Source organism: Leptonychotes weddellii, chromosome 1, assembly GCF_054177405.1.
Source record: "Leptonychotes weddellii isolate Sample4059 chromosome 1, ASM5417740v2, whole genome shotgun sequence".
Classification (NCBI taxonomy): Eukaryota; Metazoa; Chordata; class Mammalia; order Carnivora; family Phocidae; genus Leptonychotes; species Leptonychotes weddellii.
In genome coordinates, this window is record NC_138369.1 from 64,101,204 (window position 1) to 64,120,932 (window position 19,729).

The 19,729-nt window shown below is 40.2% G+C and overlaps 1 protein-coding gene across 5 annotated transcripts in view; it reads right to left on the reverse strand.

Annotated features, from left to right (window-relative positions):
* The window catches only part of ZCWPW2 (zinc finger CW-type and PWWP domain containing 2), a 312,121-nt gene that overhangs the window by 180,636 nt on the left and 111,756 nt on the right, over window positions 1-19,729 (reverse strand). The window contains exon 10 of one of the 5 annotated variants that reach the window (XM_031037162.2): window positions 7,470-16,648. The exons of 3 other annotated variants lie outside the window; for them this stretch is intronic. In XM_031037162.2, coding sequence (XP_030893022.2) covers window positions 16,487-16,648 — 162 coding nt within the window. In that variant the 3' untranslated portion in view covers window positions 7,470-16,486. Of the gene's footprint in view, window positions 1-7,469; window positions 19,630-19,729 lie in introns of those variants that run through there. One more of the 5 variants, XM_081825537.1, reaches the window with a different exon arrangement.

The window sequence follows — 19,729 nt, forward strand, 5'->3', positions numbered from 1 at the left end:
TTACCATTTTAGACAAAGATAGGTGAACCAATTTGCTAAACAGTTTCTGTTTGTAAAATATCATACAAGACAAATCTGAATTGTGTACTATGTGTAGATGAACCCAGTGCTTAGTTTCACACATATGCCAAGGGACAATGAAGTCAGGTGACCTCATCTACAACTCTGTAATCCGTTGTGTGCACATGCAATTTCTCATGCTTTGAAACACTCACACATTCAGCCCTTATTTGGCTCCAAAGGTGTTTTCTGTTGTATAATTTAATTATTTAGTTCTTTTAAAGATTTTATTTTTAAGTGTCCCAACGTGGGGTTCATACTCACAACCCTGAAATCAAGAGTCACATACTCTCCTGACTGAGCCAGCCAAGTGCCCCTCTAAGTTTATTTAAGTTTAGTGTGACTTCAAGATAACCATGAGTTCTAAAAGACTGAAAACTTGATGAAAGTCAAAGTATAGAAAGAATACATGTTCCAAAAATAACTTCCTCATAGGACTCCTCCATTAAGATGAGTGGGAAAAGGTGCTGATGTGCCATGTTAGCCCATGGACAGGCCCGGAGGTCACCGGGAAAGCCCATCAGCAGATGAGAAGTAAGCAGTGTGGGCACTTACATTTTAGGCAACAATTAGCCACCAACACTGATGAGCTCTGCAAATGGCTGCAGGGCGCTAAACTCTAACGTGCACCTGTGAAGTCAAAGGGGCAGGGCATAGTGGTTCTGCAACCATCTCTTGTCTCGGGCATTAGTATGGTTAGTAATCACATGGCTTTCAACAGTAAAAGAAGAAATATAGAATGGGAAAATCATGTACACTAGATTATCTAGCAAGATGGTATGTGTAGTGTTGAAGACCACAGTTCCGGAGCCAGATTGAATTGGAACCCCAGCTCGGCTGCAAGAGTGGGCAAGTTACAGAACATTTTTGTGTGGCAGTTTTCTCATCTGTAAGACATGGACAATAGCAGTGCCCATTTCCTTGAGTGGTTGTGAGGATCAAATATTATATTACAAGCTTATGCACATAGCACAGTGCCAGGCACATAATAAGTGGTTAACAAAGTTAGCTATCATCATTCACGCAAAGGCAAGTGGAGCGTCAAAGCAAATACACACTGAGTCTGATTTTTAAGTTTCTTTCATCAATCACAAATTTTCTTTTGCTTGAAAAAAGCATTTAATTGACAAACTCACTTAGATAAAACTTTTCTTAATTCTCCACCATAAGCTTCCTACGGTTGTTACTCTGAAATAAAACAGAGTGAGTGTCAGAGTAGTAGATGTTGTCTGTGCCTCCCACATCACCTTGTCACCGTCTCATCCTGATCATCTTAGTCCATTCCAGTGTGCACAGCAGATCAGAAGCATGGGAATTACCATCCTCTATGAGCAGCCCTTAACTAATGGCCAGTGGGAACTGGTGTATAAATACCCCAGCTTCCTCCCTATACCCCCCCTTCCCAGGGATAGCTCTGAGGCGTGTCCCTCTGCTGGCTCCCAGGGTTCCCCAGCACGACCGAGCTCCAGTTGCCCACAAGGGTAACTTGTTGATAGCACACCTTCAGTGGCCCCTTCCCTTCCCCGTGTCACTTCCCTGCCTTCCTACTGTACTGTGTTGTCTGGCACAAATTATCTGTGTTATCTGTCCCAAATAAACCACTGAGCCCAAATCTTGTCCAATTCTGGGGGAAACCCCAACGAAGACATCCAGCAACACAAATACACAAGCTTCAAAAATGTGTTCTTAAACATTTGTCTTTAAATAAAAAAAAGTATTTAAATGCACACCAAGCAAATTCAAGAAATTCCAACCTATTCTATTTTCTGTAGAATCTGTTTTGAGCCTTAGATATTTAATGGTTTCAAGAGAACTTTTTATTTCTTCTAAAAATCTTTGGCTCACGAATGCTATCACACAGTGAACATTTCTATTCTTTATTTCAATCTCATTTGAGACTAGAAGAATAGCTTTGACCTTGTTTGGAGTCACTTGAACTCTGTGGGCTCCAAGCTAACTTTTTCTCCCACACCCAAGCTCCATTTACTGCCAGCAAAACATGACTTTCTAGTTCAAATAAAAATATCTTTGAAAAGGGGCACCTGGGTGGCTCAGTTGGTTAAGCAACTGCCTTCGGCTCAGGTCACGATCCTGGAGTCCCTGGATCGAGTCCCTGGATCGAGTCCCGCATCGGGCTCCCTGCTCGGCGGGGAGCCTGCTTCTCCCTCTGACCCTCCCCCCTCTCATGTGCTCTCTCTCTCTCATTCTCTCTGTCTCAAATAAATAAATAAAATCTTTAAAAAAAAAATATCTTTGAAAAGCCTTATAAGAAGGTTCATAAGTTGTGTTGGTATTTGAAATGGCTCTGAGGTGTATAAATGAATCAGGAACACACAGATTAAGTTTCCTTTGAAATGTAGCTTCCAAAAGAAAGGAGTCCTTGGGGGAAAATATTTATGAGGATTTACTGCTTTGTTTTGTTTGTTTATTGTTCTATTTTGTTTTAGTTAAAATGGTTAAAGAATTGTTGAAAATTTTCTCTTTGATAAAATCACTCTTGAATTCTCTTGAAACTACTGTTTAGAGAAAATCATCTCTGGAGAATAAACATTTAAAGTTCTTGCTACTTAGAGAACCAAATTCTTGAGGTTCTGTTAATCCAAAAAATTTGTTTTAGTGTTCTTAAATCAAATGTCTTTAAGGATTGTGCATTTAACATGAATAGATTTCAGCATGTTTACATTTATCCAAATTTATAAGGTCATTGGCATTACAGCTCATAAAAAATCATTTGTAAGAAAGATTAAAATTTCTTTATCCTTAAAATTCATTTGCTTGCTTTCCACTAAAGTTAATGGTTTTGGTAAATCATTACCATATTCAAGTGTGTCTATGTTTTAAACACTTCATATTCATTAAATATGCACCAAAGAAATATTTTTTAAAAATACTTTTGCCTATGCACGACTAGGCTAATAAAAAAATTCTCTAGAGATTTAAAGAACCTGTTTTCATAGCCTACGCGATACAGTAAACGTTTCAGAGCTCAGGAAAAATTCATTATAAATGATACTACACATGCCTGGTCCTCAAGTATTTTAAATTAATTTGCTCTGATAAAAATGTACAGTAGTAGGTTTCTGGGTAAACTATTTATTAAGTGCATTTCCTTTTAGTTATCTCTAATATTTTGCCTCTCAGTTTGAATAGCCACTTATTTTTATTTAAGAAGAAAAACACAGAGTAATTATTTTTTTTTCAGTACTAATCTTTTTTCTTTAAGTAACATACTCTTTTTCCTCCCACAAACAAATCCTAGTCTTTAAACAGTTGTCCTTTCTCCTTTCTAGTTATATCTCAGTGGCAATCGCTCTATTCTCTTCCCTCTTCACACCCACGCACACACCCATGCACACACACGTGTGCATATCGTGTGTGTGCACTACAGGATTTCTGTCTGCATCTCTGTTTCTGTATGTCTTTCTAGCTTCCTCTCTGATTCTTTCTCTGTACCCTACTCCCCGCCTTCCCCTATGTCTCCCGCTCTATGAAATCTGCTCTTCAGAATTAAAGCACAAATAAAATAATCCATTAATTTGCCAAGATTATGTTTATAAAAGAGAGCAAGCAAGAAAGAAAACTGTCAGTTTTATATCGAGAGAACACTGCTGCCATAGGAGAACTGCAGGAGCTCTTGTTTTTAAAATGTTAAATGTAGGATTAAGTTCTGCCTAATGCCTTTCAGAGGGGTGTTTACCTATTAAAGATAAACTTGTTTATCTGAGGTGAAATGCAAGATTAAAAAAGTTCAGATGTCTATGAAATACAAACACAATTTCATTTATTTATGATCACCAACATGCTGTAGTCAAAGCAGAACTCATTAGTCAGTGATCACTCGATTCATTTTGACATGTGTTTCTTGCAGCAAGAGAGGGAAAAGAGGTGAAATTCGCGGCATAGAATGACAGGAACATTTAGGAAACAGAGTTTTATTTGTTCTCCTGTTGGGAGAGCTAATTACTCATCGATTTGAGACCTAATGTCTTGATAAACATATATTGATTGAACCTGATTATTTCCTGCAATGTCAGAAACATTCACACATATTTGTGTTACTACAAAAGCTATGTAATTTATTGGTAGGCGCTAATGGCTTTAATGAAGTCAGAAAGCTTCAAGTGGGCAGAAGTAATGAAAGGAAGATTGCAATCAGTGAATTTTCTAATTCTCCATTCCAGCTACAAATATTAGCCTATTTTGACTCGTTAGCCATGTTCATGTTTATATAATGATTCATTTACATAAATAGGTCTTTAAATAGGTTTAAAGTACACCAACATCCAGTGCCCAATTCAAATTCGGAAAACAAAAGAAAAAGGAGTCCAAGCCACTGAGAGAGATTTAAATGTGTAGTTGGACTGGTGAAAAACACAATGAACTAACTAGTGAAATCTGCAACAAATGGTGAATTCAGCCTCAGCCATATGGGTCTTAGTGAACGGGCTACATTCTTCCAGTCTAATGGCCTTTGAACTTGCAATTTCCTCGCTTGGGATGCTCCTTCCAGACACATGCATAGTTCTCTGCTTAAGTGTCTCATCAGAGAAAGCTTTGCTGACACCCTATATCAAATACGTAAAATAGCATCCCCATCTTTGATTTTTCTTCTTAGCTTCATATCTTCACTGACCTGGTCCATATCTTTTTTTTTTTTTTTTAATTTCTACAGGTCTTATCCACCAGCATTTACTTTGTTCCTTTTTGTTTACTGCTTTGCTTAGCTCCTAGAGAGTGTCTGGTGGGCATTAAATATTTGTTGATTTGACTAGAAGGTAATTGTGAAGCATTAACACCATTTATTTTGACTAATATCTCAATACAACGCGAGTCACTGAAAGAAATGAAAGATATGATTCTTCTTTTTAAGATGCTTATCATCTATTTGGTGAGAAGAGCCTGTCACCCATTATATTAGCTATGTAACAAATTAACCCCATGTTGCCATGTAACAAATTAACCCCAAACATTAGTAACTTAAAACAATGAACATTTATTATCACACACAGTTTCTGTGGGTCAGGAATTGAGGAATGCTCGGCTGGGTCGTTCTGGCTCAGAGGGTCTCATGAGCTTGCAGTCGAGATACTGAGCTGTGGTCATCTGAAGGCGGGACTGGCGCTGGAGGGTCACTTCCAGAAGAGCTCCGTCACGTGGTCGTCAGGTTAGTGCTGGTGTTGGCAGAAGGCTTCAGTTCCACCACATGGACCTCTGCTTGAGTGCGCTCCTGCCGCACAGCTGGATTCTTCCAGATGAGGGATCCAAAACGAGAGTACAGTGGAAGCCACAACGTCTCTTATGACCCAGCCTTGGAGGTCAGAATGTGTCATGTTTGAGATACTTTCATGGTGACCCAGGTGAGCTTTGTTCAGTGTGGAAGGGGGCCAAGCAAGGGTATGAATCCCAGGTGAGAATCATCTTGGAGACTGGCTACCACACATGAAATAAAAAATGAAGCACACATGCCCATGTGTAATTAAGTACTACATGATAAACACATTCAAGGTTCAATCAGATTTGAGAATACATAATTAGAAAGGCCAAGTCAGATGGCAAATTTAATCCTCATTTGGGCAAGCGTGTTTAAACATTTATAAACAGTATTTATCAAGCACCTTGCTTTCTGTGCCAGGTCCATGGATTATGAATAAAGCCCAGACCCCAGGAAGGAGGTACTCATAGTCCATTGTGTGGAAGGTAAAAATTTTGGAGCAATAATGGTTTTGAATGAATTTAAATACTTTGTGTAGGAGGGCAAGAACTATCATCCAAAGCCAGTTTTTCTCTGGGCACTAAAAGCGAAAATTACAAATACATAAAATAATCACACATGTCAATGGAAAATAATGCTTCATGCTCTCACTATAAGCAATTTCAATTTAATACAAGAAAGGTGGATTTTAGGAATAGTCAGCTAAGTAACCTAAGATCAAATACTCACCGATCATGATTATAATACCCCAGGGGAAGCCATGTGACTACCTCAGTAAAAGAAATCAGTAGAAACTGATGTTATTCTCTCAAGCACCTCGACTTCCCCACTCTTGCCCAAATTGGAATGTAACTTCCTAGATTTTTAAATTTATCAGTCCACCAAAACTTTTTCTAGTCCAATGACTCTCCAAACTAGTATTTGTCACGACAGTGATTGACCGAAAGGACATTTAATGTCTAAATCAAGTGACCATTGTTTCTTTTAACATTCTCTCCTGCCCATCACCTGATTTATTATTATTCTTATCTCAGTCACACATTTCAGCCTGCATCTATGGCCTATGTTCATGCTAATTTTCATCCCTCTCTAAGGAATTCGGGAAAAAAATCTACCATCTCATAGTCATTTAGTCGATGTTCCTTAAGACAGAGATTAACTCAATGCACTGCTTTAAGTAACACAAAATTCAAGTAGAAACCAAACCCCAGTCTAGCAGAGAAACAGACACTCATACACCTCTGATGGAAGATAATAAATGATAGCCATAAAAAGCCTTGCAACTGTGTAGATAATCTCACTTATTAATTCCTCTTCTAGGAAAGACTTGAAAAAAAATTAAGGTACACAAAGATGGAATGAGAAGGATGTTCATGACAGAGTGGCTTATAACTGTATAATTGGAAATGCAGAAACAAATTAAATGTCCATCAAGGAAGGGAGTATTTCACTGTATGGTTAAAAATACAATGAAATACTAAGCAATCATTAAAAAATCATGTTGTAGAACAACATCTTGTGACAATGAAATACATTCACAATACATAGTTAAGAGAAAAAAGTGATGGAAATATTACGTGATTGTTGTTCCATATGTGCATTTAAGAGTACATATTTTCTTGGAAATAAGGTTGTAGAAATTTTTAAATGTCAACAGTGATTTATCTGTAGTTGGTAGAATTGTAAAGTGATTTGCATTTTCTTACTGGAATTTTCTCTTACTCTTATTCTTGTCCCCTGGCAGGAGAACATGCCTGGGCTAGCTTGTTGAAGATGACAGGTGATGCATGAAGCAGAGCTGAGTTGCCCCATTTCCCCATCTGAGACTTCCCTAGATCATCTGACTGCTAGCTGGTCCCCGATAGACAAATAAGCCTAGCATGATCAACAGAAGAACCACACCTAAGCAGACCTGCAGCCGACCACAGACACACAACTGAGATCACCTGTAAGTAGCCAAATTGGCTGAACCTTGCAGGTTCCCAAACTAAAAAATGTGCTTTGTTGTTTGCCCCTGGCATTTTATGGTAGCCCAATACCCTGCATTACTGTAGCAATAGATAATGGAAAGAGCTAGAGCTTGTCAGGATTTGGGGAACTGGAAAAAAAAAAAAAAAAAAAAGCAATGACCACCTGAGATTCAGTCCAAAGGTGTTTGAGTATAGGGCTTGTTGGAAAACGTTTTTGAACAGGCGAGACTGGCAGAAAGTTTTAAATCAATATCAAAATAGAACTGGTGTTCTAACCCACACAAGGCACTATGCCATGGTCTGGGTGGGTCACGAGTGGAAGACACGGAGCCCCCACCTCCTGGAGCTCACCCCACAATAATGAGAATTTCTCTTGACACAGATAGATACCACTCTCAGAGAGTTAGCAACAATCATATTAAAACACTACAGCCCCAAAGAGCTTCAGATTGCTGAAGTTGGTTAAAAATGCATTAGCTCTTCTCCAACACAATTCTGAAAGCACAGTAAAATCAAAAAGTCTGCGCTAGCCACCCGATGAACTTGAAGTAATGAGGTCTATAAGTTGACTTGAACAGAAGAAAATATTAAGCTTCATGGAGGACAAATGAAAGTATCTACCTGTAACCTTTCTGATAGCCAGAGACCCTTTGCCATTTAAAACTCTGCTGCTGTGGCGCGTTATTCCCAGGCAGCTGAGAGTTTAATAAGACTTCGCCGAGACACCTCACCTTCCAGTCCCCGGCTGCTTGCTGGCAACCCTACGGCACTCTCCGAGGAAGCTGACAATCTGAGCTAACATCGGGGCACGGATTTCCTCAGATAGAGGGGCACCGGCTGGCATAGTAATGTCTGCCCGCTGCCCGCTCCGTGCATGCAGATCGCACCACGGTCTGATTCCAAGCCAGTCGCAGCGCCTGGCACCCTTGGGGTTGATCTTGGAGATTCCGCTGGTCCTTGCTCTTCCTTACCAAAATACCCGGCTCTCTTGCTGAACGAAGCGCTGCCCCTTTAGTGTGATATGCAAGGCTTTCTTTGAGCAAAGCCCAACCTTCCTGGTCCAGCCTTCATTCCCAACATTCTTCCCATCAAACCCACCATCCACTGTGCTCTGCTTACTCGGGTTAGGGTTATCTGCTCTTCCTCTGTGCTTTGTCCAGCCTGTGACTCTCATGGTCTCCAGCCAGCCCACTCTTCTACCTTCAAATTCTGGCTTTGCTTCACAGGTCGCTCTTCCCAACTAGACTATAAAAATAGTGATACTTACACAGCAGCCAATGCGCCAGGGCCTTTGCTAGGTGCCTTCCCCATTTTCACTCATTTCATTCTGTTCAACCATTCTAGGAGATTAGTATTGTTATTACTATTATTATCATCACCATCATCCCAATTTTCAGAGAAAGAGAGTGAGGCACAGAGAGGCTAAGGCAGCTTGCCCGAAGTCAGAATCAGTTCCATGGGGTTGGAGATCAGGTGTGTCTTGGTCACTGTTGTATTACTCGTGCCTAACACGAAACCTGGCCCATAGTACTGAAGGAGGGAAGGAAGAAAATGCCTCCATGAAGCTGTTTCTGGAGTCAGAATTAATCTCACTCTCCTCTCCTTTCACATCTATTCCCCAGGACTTAACACATAAGTACCTAACACATAACCTCATAAGGTTGGACCCCCAATTCCAAATAATCTGCACTTTCATCACACACTGCTGCACATCCACACCCTAACCCTCGTTCGCTGGGAAGAAGTCAGGCTTTCCTAGATCAGGTAGTTTCCAGCTCTGGTTCTGCCTGGGAGCAGTGGCCACCGAGAGAGGAGACCAGGAGTCCGTGGGAGAGGTGGAAGAAAGACCACAGGCAGGGGTTGGAGGCTGTGTGGCTGCCACTTACCCTGAAGAAGTACAGCGCTGCCCCCTCTGGAGTGAAGGGGCTCTGAGAGCTTGCGGGCTCATTTAGAACTACCATCCGAGATGAGTGTGCCTTGCCAATCCCCCCTCCTGTGCCTCCCACACTTTGGCTTCATCCACAGTAGCAGGGGAAGTTCTAGAGGTTATAGAGGAACGGGGGCAATGGATGGCAGCCAGACAACTAAACAGGAAGTGGGGAGGGTAAATGGTGGTGATCATATTGAGGACCTGGGGGTCTCTTCCAGCTGTGTTGGTAAAAGTACTGAGTCCCCTTAGGTCAAGACTTTATCAGGTTTAAAGATCAGGTATCATTGTCATTGGCCTTCTCTGCAATTGAGAAGAACCAAAGCAGGGACTTGAGTAGGGAACCCTAGTTCTCGCTTGACTCCCTCCATGAATAACTATTCTGTTGGCAGCTAAGGGCAAAAGCTGTCTGTAGACGTCAAACTCTGTAGGGTGGTTTCTCACTTCTGGCAGGGGGCACCTGACACAGAAGGAATTGTATTAAGGGATTTTGTAATTAGTGACTCTCAGCTATCTAGAAAGAGACCTCCCTTCTGCTTTCAGACATTCAATCTTCAAATGCACTTTATTTTGTGGACCACTTATATATTTTTATGTTCTTCCACCACTGGATTATAAGCTCCAGAAGAGAGGGGGCATGGCCACATTCATAGTTATCTCCTCCCTGCTCCTTTCCCTCTGCAAATTGCAAGAGGGCTGTTTTACAAAATTTTATACTTATGCAATTTAATTGTATGTCATAATAAGCAAGTGTCACTGCTAACATAGACTAATTCTGGTCAAATATTTTGGTGAGCTTCCTGTCTTTCAAAAGATCTTTGGAGCCAGGGCCGAAAGTCCAACTGCTGGAGGAGGGCATGCTGAACACAACCCAGGTTCCCTATGAAAGACATCCATACATTTACTGGAACACATCCAAAATGCCACACAATCCTGCCACTACCCATCAACATTAAGACTTTTTTCCCCTTTTTCTTTTTTAACCGAATGTCTGTGAAGAAAGCAAGGTGATTAGCTGAAATTCAACAGTGAGATGTCCCCTAAAAGATAGACATTGCTCTTAACACACCCATCAGAGAGAAGATCACATGCCGCTAGCATCAGTTTCCAAAGATTAATTTTAAAAAAGAGGAAAAAAGGAACTCTGATATTGATGACTAATAGAGTAATACAAAAGTAAGTGATCATTTCAAATGTATAATTACATTTTAGCCCAGTAATTATTAATTGCAATGTACTTAAACACATACTCTGTTTCCTTCAGAAAGGATGGGAAATAAAGTTGATTTACAAAGCACTTTCACATAAAATATCTCATTTATTCCTTACAACAATACTTTTGCTTAGATAGTTCTGTCCGCATTTCACATATGAGGAAACTAGATGCTCAATCCACCACCCACCTAGTAACCAGATTATGAAACAGTATAGATAGTAATCAAGGGCATGGGATCTGGAACAGACAGAAATGTACTCAAATTCTGGCCTTTCCATCTACTGGTCATGTGACTTAGACAAGTTAATAAAATCTGGACCCCAAACTAGATTTTGCAACATAAAATCCTATGATACCATACCAAAGGGCTAAGGAAGACTTGAGGACCAGAAATGGGATGGAATTATATGCATACTCTTCTTTGCCAAATGAGACATTCCACCATTATGGGCATATCTCCACCTTTTGTAAACACTATAGAGTCTAAAAATACTTAAAAGGAAGAAGTGACCCACTCTTATGAACCCTTAGTGATAGGTGGTGTTGGTATCCTATTTACTTATAATATCTATATATATGCTGCCTCCATGATAAAGTAATCTGAGGCACTTTACAATAAAATTCACCACTGTGAGCTGGGCAGGGAATGGGCTAAGCCTCCCCCGTTGAGGAGCCAATCTGGACCAGATCCAAAAAAAGCTGGGAGTGTCACTGGGCACAAGGCCTTGCGCTAGCACTCTGGGTCCATCCCAGGAGGCAGGGCTATTTTGATAGTAGCTCCATCCTAAGAAGAAAACATCCCACGGGCCAGATACAGCTGGAAAGCTACCACCAGAGCTGATTGGTGAAACTGTTGCTGGAACTAAGAAATCAGGTGTATTCGTTAACTATTGCTACAATAATGCTGTGTAACAAACCACCCCAAAACTCAGTGGCTAAAAGCAAAACACTTTTTTTCTATTCAGGATCTACAGATCACTTGGGGCAGCTCTGCTTCCTTTGGCACGTCTCTGGGTCTGGGTCTTCTCCTTGGCCTTTCATCCTTCCTGAACTAGAAGGCTTGCCGGAGCATGTTCTTTTCAAGACGATGGCAGAGGTACAAGAGGTAAAGAGGAAACCCCCAAAGCCTCCTAAGTCCTCGACTATAAATTGGTACCATCACTCCAGCTCTGTTTCATTGATCAAACAAGAGGCCGAGGCCAAAGTCACAAGGCAGGAAGTACACTCTGACTGTGACAGAGCCATGATAATTATGCAGTGCAGGAAGACACAAAGAACTTGGATCAGCAACTACTTCACACCTCCTTAGGCAGAGTCATTTTTTCCCTACAACTTAGTGGGTTTTCTATATATTTGATTCCAGTCCATTCTACGTGTCAAAGCCACAATTTTTTTCAAGACAGGCTTTTCTCTCCCGATTTAATTACTAGCACTTTGGGCACATCTGGTGGCAGTAGTACTATCCCTTTAAGCTTCATAGGAGGTTTAAAAGTCACTTTGTAATAGTTTGTAATGTTATTAGCCACACCCCTGATTGGGTCTTTACCCTGAGGCCATGTTTTCCTGCAAGCCACCTAGATTTGGTCTTTGTCTCTCCTGCTATGATTCAACAACCAGACCCTAGACTTGATCTTTGTCCCCAGGCCATATCTAAATCCGAGCATCTTTTTCTGGCTGGAGAGGCTGAAGATTAGAAACAGTTTTATTTTTTAAGCCAACAACTTCTGGGCTGCTTGCAAACTGTGTTTTATTTGGTTCTGAGCATATCTCCTTTCTTGTAGTATTTACCTATATGCATTTATTTAAAAGCAAACAGCTCATGCTTTCAAAATTTTTCTTGGCAAACGAGTTTCTCCTAGCTCCCCCGCCCTTTCATTTGATTATGCTGCTCACTGCTCTGCGTGCTTACATCATGCAACAAATCAGTGGGTGGAAAAATCCTAATATTTAGATTTGCATACACAGAATGTTCCACTTGAACCTTAAGGTCAAATTTATCTGTATGAAACAACTCTTCTAGAACTCTACTGAGTGATAGCAAGATCTGGCTTAGCCCTAAAGAAGAACTTAGAATTTTTTAATCGTACTATGTTTAGATCTCTTCTTGGAACCATAGAGAAGAAATAAGAGAACAGGATTTGGTTATTTCTATTTTGGATTTTCAAAATCTTACCTTTGTCCCTTGGAAGGGCCGCAGGCGCAAATTCTACCAGTCTGGAAGTGTGTGGAACAGAACTATACCATTTGTTAGCCCCAATAAATAGTGGAGTCATGGAATACCAGTTATTTGGTAGAGCATTAGATGATAGAATGGTTTGGTTCCATCAAAAGCATGACACAGATCAGTTCAAGTTCATGAATAAAAGGTTCCTCCTTTTTAAAATTTTTAAAAAAGATTTTATTTATTTATTTGACAGAGAGAGAGTACAAACGGGGAGTGGCAGGCAGAGGGAGAAGCAGAAGCAGACTCCCTGCTAAGCAGGGAGCCCAATGTGGGACTCGATCCCAGGACCCTGAGATCATGACCTGAGCCAAAGGCAGATGTTTAACTGACTGAGCCACCCAGGCACCCCAAGGTTCCTCCTTTTAGAGTTAACCACCAATTTCCTCCACAAAGGCTCTAGACTGATTTATAAAGCTTATGATAGTGCTTAAATCTATTAGTGGATGTATAAACTATCTATGGCCCATTACCCTCCACTGCAGAACCAGTGAGTTCAAGGCTGTAGACACTACAGACTTTTGCAAGTATATGGGTGCACACCCCTCTTTATCCCACTGGTGGCAACAAGAGGCTAACCTATCAAAAGTGTATCGCCTGTCTCCACTAGAGATAAAGCTAAGCTTCTTACCTCTGGGAATCCCTGCATAAATTCAACTTTTAGCATAGGGCAAATGGACCAGGACTTCCTGGAATATAGGGCAACAGAGCTGGCTTTGGTGCTTACCTCTCCACAGTCTGTAGATCTAACTGGGGACTCAGCTGCCAACAGACCCAGCCCTTCTATAGGTTCATGGAGGCTGTATACTACGTGGATTTGGCCCAACTCATTCCAAAGAGGATCAGTCAGCCACTCCACAAACTAGACAAAGAGGGGCTCTTATTCCAACCCAAATGTTTGGGCAGGAGGTCCTGACATATTGCCTTATACCTCCCATATCAAACTTGGTATGACTAGTGTACTTAGAATTTAATCTCCCTGGATGGGCAATATAATTTCCTTATGATGTCCTCCTCTGGGCCCAGCAAGAGGCTCTAGCTATAAAAGTAGGGTGTTGTCCACCTCTAGGCCTGCCTTAGGAGTCAGCATAATCACATATAAGTCCTTGGTCCCAGTGCCCCAGAAGCAGGTTTGTCACCTCAGGTTCTACTGAAAGAAGCATGTTAGTCCATTGGGCCTAGGAGAAACAGGCTGTCAGAAGAGAAATGCTTTGAGACAACAATCGTGGTCATAACTTGCATAGTTTTCTGTGTGTTGATTGTCCTATGTTCTATATATATGTTTTCTAACACAGCAACTTCTGTGGAAAAAAGCCTAGGCTCAGAGAAATTAAAAAAACTTGCCTCAGGTCTCCCAACAAGCACTGGGACCTGAAGGCCGGCGTTGTGTCTCCACGGTCCCACTGCTCTGCCCCAGTGTATGTTATCTGGCCTGCCCACCCTGGAAATGCAGTATTTACCAGTAGGAAGGGTTTGCCAGCCAGGCATGATTCTCAGCTTTGAGGATAGAGATGTTAGTTGACTGCTCCTTCATCCATTTTCCTGAACACATTCTATCTGGAAATTTGAAAGTCTGTATTCTCACATGGACAGAGGCTCCCCTCTGTCCTCTTCTTGGAAGAGGCCTTTTCCCCAAGAGCCTGTTCTTGGAAGGAGATTGAAGTCTCCTCTGCATACTGAGCCAATCCAAATGTTTGTTCTCAGAACCATTTTGAGCTGCTCAAGGGCACAAAGACTTCAGTGGAAATTCCAGACTTCTACAACTTAGAATGTGGCAGAAATGAATTCAGTCTGGAAATTTCAGTATCTTACCTATAGAATCTGACTTCGATGAGCACTGGCTGTTCCACCAAGAGGAATTAGCTGCAAGTGTTCTAATTAGTCTACTACATGGGGGCTTATATCAAACACTTGAATTGTGGGTCAAGTCCTTCAAATACAATCGTAGTCATTTTACAGTTGATTCTAAGAAGTAACAGGAAAATGAGATCGATTACTTCTTGAGACATTTGTGAATATAAAATCATAGTGACAAGAGAAAAAAGAAAAGTTTTTCTGAAATGCTATGGAGTAAATTCTGTTGGAAGAAAAAGAGGAAGCCTTAACTTCCATTGCTTTATACCACTGAGAAGTAAATATGATGTATTGAGAGACTATTCATCATCACTCTGGTTCGTGGAGTGGTTTGGAAAGGCAGGCACTGTCAAAGCATGAATAGTTAGAACTTCTGCTGAACTCACACAATTTGGCCCAAACTGGGTATCTGCCCTCCATTTCTAATATGCATGTATTGATTTTTTAAAGATATTATTTATTTATTAGAGTGTGTGTACGAGGTGGGGGAGGGGCAGAGGAAGAGGGTGAAGCAGACTTTCCACTGAGCGCGGAGCCCAGTGTGGGGCTCAATCTCAGGACCCTGAGATCATGACCTGAGCTGAAGTCAGACACTTAACCAACTGAGCCACCCAGGCGCCCCCAATCTGTATGTATGCTGACCTTCAGTGAACAGCATTGTGAATACCAAGAACCCAGGAGTTGTTCCTACCTCCCCCTACTGTTGCATTTCCATATCCAATCTCTAAATCCTAATAATCCATTGATATTAAGGTAGCTGGAAGCCATTCCGCTCTCTTCATATAGCACCATATTCAGGCTCTCATAATCTCGCAACTGAATTCCCAAGCCGCCTCCTAACAGGCCCCCTGGCCCCAGTGTTACTCCTGCTCACTCCAACCTCTGTGCTGCTGCTGGTGTGATCTTTCTGAAATGTAAAAGGGATTCCGCTGTCTAAAACTCTCCACTTGGCCCCTGCAGTTATAAACTCCTTAGCCTGTTTACACAGTGCTGCTCATCTGCTGTGGTGGCCTTCACATCAGCACACGGTCACTCTAGCTAATTCAACAAGCAATAGGGCCAAGATGCTGTATTGCTCTTTCTTCTCTCTCCAAGCTTTGGTTTCTGTTTCCATGTGCTTGGAATGCCCCTTCTCTGACCCCATACTCCCCGGAGAGAGACAGGCATGGAAAGCGAGCAAGTGTGGGCAGTAGAGACGGGTGTGCAACACGATGTAGAAGGACACTCACCAAAACTGTTCGTGGGGATCCCTACAGGATGGGGTGGCAGGGGAGGTGTTAAGGGAGTGGAATTGCATGATATACTTTTTGCCTTCCTATAATGCTTATGGATTTTTTTATTGAGAATATGCTTAATTTATCTCTTTATATTTTTTCACCACATTTTCCCATCCTCACCTTCAGAGATACTGATTCAATGGGGAAGCATCCAGGATTCTGATCTTCCACAGCTTCCCCACCTCCCCCTAGACTCTGTTAATCAGTTTTGGGAATCATGGTTGAAATGATTATTTCCCAATATAAGGCAACTGACACCTCTGAGAAAAACGTCAACTCTATTATACAATACTTTTTTATTATTTCCTTTTCTTTTGTAGTAGCTTAATTCCACTACCAATACATATTCTCATGTCTCTACTACACTTGAATTATCTGTACGAATTATAATAGCCTTGACAGCCATCTAAATAGCCACATTTGAATAAAGGGCCTAAATAATCATTGTAAAAAGCATGTGTTTGTGCAGTAAGTTTATAAACCATTTTAAAATTAAGGCAAACAAGAAAAAAAAGCTACAAATACAAGTATCACGGCTTCTTAAATCCTAAATTTTTAACACTAACTTAAGTACCATTTGATTGGTTCTCAAAACAATGGCTATTCTCAAAGTATAAAATAGAAAGTTATTATAAATATCAGCTTTGGTATAACATATACCTATTTCCCTATTTTCAAGTTTTTGACTTTGGGAAAATATAAACATGTAAGTGTTCTTATAATTAACTTTCGAAAATATTTATAATACCCTAAAATTCAGACATTAGAGCATCTATTTCTTTAAATTTGTTAGTTATATTTTCAATACATTCTCCAGCTTTTAATTTTATCCCATCAATTATAAGATAGTCCTCTTCATAGTGGTTTTCAAATGGACTGCCTGCTGGAACTTCAGGGTTGCATTTAGGTAACTGTAAAAATAACCACACAATTCATCAGAACTACATCAGATTTACTGGAAGAACAGGCTTAATTATTTGAATAAAATGTAAAGTAGTCAGTAACTTCACAAGCCACAGCAGTTACACAAAGCATTCCGTTATGCTGGTGGTCAAATAATGATCCCCATGTAGAGTAGAATGTATAGTAAATGTGTTAATATGAGAAGAACTGATTATTCAGGCCCTATCTCTTCTCCCCAACTTTATACATATTTAGTTTTAATATTAAGCTTTGGGAAAACATGATCAGCTTCATTCTATGAGTTTTCTATATTTGTTTATTTTTCAAATTATTATTATAGGGAATACAACTTAAAACCATTTAAATCATTTTCTCTGGTTATCTTCTCATAAGCCTCTGCATTACTTACAAATAGCAATTGTTTGCTCTAGCTCAGTAGGAAGGGACACTAGTAAAAACAATGCAAACAACCATAAACACACACAAGATTTATAACTTCAAGGCTCATTAAAGGTAGAGTGAACCTCCATGAAATTAAGAAAAAAAATAATTTATACAAGTATTTTCCCGTATCAAAAAATGTACCTTTTAATACAAATAATTATTCACTAAACTCTGTCTTATTTATATATGGCTTATCTAATTCAGGTGGATTTTATAAAAATCTGATATTAATTCCCTCTCATTGCTTGCAAAGCCGGGGCATGACAACCAGTGTTAATATTAGCTAAAAAGTGTAATGAGGAAGGTGACTCTACTAAGGAAAATAATCTTATAAAACATTTCAGTGACAAATAGAAGAGAATTTTGATTATCCACGTGTGTATGCATTTTTTTTTTAATGTTGCTACTCTCACCTATTGGTATAAATGCTTGAAGAGTAATCAACCTGAACCCTCATACGTGAAATGAAGGATGAAAACCATCAAATTTACAACTTTGAAAAGAGCTCAAACAATATCTGCTCAGAGAATAAACATGCTCAGAACCTTAAAATTACCAGGTGGCTCTTTTGCGGATGTTAGCTTGTAAGAGGCCACTTTCTCCTGCAAACACAACACAGCTCCAGTTTTAAGTGGTGTTAACTTTGGAAGCCATACTAATTTTCCTTACTAACTTAAAAAAAAGAGAGCAAGAAAAAGAAAAGAAAAGAAAAGAAAAGAAAAAAAAAAAGAAACCCCTGAGGTGATCATTTCTTTTCTTCTAAACTGGAAATTGTTCCAGCTTTGATAGTTGGTTTCATTGCTATTCTCCTCATTTAAAAGTGAACAAGGTCCTAAATATACTGAACCTGGTATGAATGCCAGGCTTACAAAGCTCAGTGCAGAGAAGGGCTTATGAACCAGTCTGCAGGGGGCACTTACCTGCCTGCCAGCAAGTTAAAATGGTTAATTTTTACAATTCCTCAATGGCTTTTGAAAGCATAAAATATTACAAGAATCTAAAACAAAAAGCAAGCTCCTGCCTGGTGATATATTAAAACTATGTATTTTACCTTAAGAAATAAAAATCAGAAGTCATTTTCTGTTCTATCATGTTACTGGTTATAATGGTAAAACAGAAGCCAATTCTGTGGCTGTAAAAGCCCCAGGACATCTCTATAAAAATCAACCTGGCCGGAGTTTTGAAAAGACAAACTGCAAAAACTGAAAACACATTGCACACAACCATATGGTGCTCCAACAAAGCACACATTTGCTAGGAAAGAATAATTTGTATATTAATTACATGTATATAATATATATGTCACCAGTCTATAGATCTTGTTTTACAGAAGGTAAGATCTATACAGAGAGAACAAGTTTTCTCAAAAAGGGGCTCTAATTGGAAAAATGGCATTCACAACCCATGCAAATTCAAATACAGGTTGATATTGCTGGTGCTAATTAAGAAAGCTATGTTTTTCAAGTTGGTAAGAGTTTTCAGCATTAATTTTATTTTCTTTTGGCATATTGATCTCTTTAACTGTAACTCTTGTATATTTTGATTTCTAAACTCAAGAAGGGAGGTGTTTACGAATCATCTTTTTTCTTTTTGGGAGTCCTGAATGAAATCACCCAATTGGGCAGTCTACCAAAGTGTGTAAACAACCTTGTCCATATACAAATCCACCTTTTCCAGCATCTGAGAAGAGACCCACTGGGGAACAGGTAGTTGCTCCAAGTGAGAATGTGAGAAAAGAGATGAAGTAAGGAAATCTCAGCCCTTACTCTCCGGTGACCGCCACTGCCAATTCTCATCTGTAATAACAGCTAACCTTAGGTGTCAGTTACTATGCAAAGTATTTTTCCCGGTTTGCCTTATTTAAAAAAAATCCTCTGTGGCATGTGATAAGCAACTGTGCCAAATTACACAAGTCCTCAATGGCAGGACTAGGAGTGGGACATTGATATGATATTCCAGAGTCAGTGCTCCTAACCATTGTGCTCTCTCGACTCCAGGCACAGTATGTATCTATACAAATGAATGAGAGAATGAATGAAACCTTAAGGATACAGGACTTCTTGCTGCCATTTTTCTCCCTATTTCGAGAACAGCTGTACTGCCTTGTGGAAGTGTCTGCGTTATGACTTATTTTTCTCACACCTACCACATTGCTGCTCTGTATTAATGACCTGGGCTCGCACCCTCATTTTATTTGCACGACATGGAGCTGATGTGCTGAGCAGCTTGTCAACCAACTTAAAATTTATGTTGCCACATACAAATATTGAATAAAGTAAGCACACACTTACTTAGCCCAACATAGGTAGCCAAAAGAAAAAAAGAAGGAAAATTCTACCTCCAGTGTGTTAATAATGAGGTCTGTCCCTGCAGAGGTTGTTCTGTGCACGAACCAGGTAGGGCAGATGTCCTAGCAAGCTGCCCTTAGCCTGGCCCGTTCTCCTGACTGTTAAGATGGGCAGCAGTGGAGAGGTCTCTCTGCTGTGGCACCCCATCAGCTACTGTGAGCTCCCCCCCATTCCTTCTTCATTCCAGCCTCAAAGATCTGAAATACAAAGAGTTCCTCCGCTCACAGATTTTTTTTTTCTCCAAAGACTGATAGATGTATTCTGACTTTTCAACGGGCTACTAGTTTATTATTCACT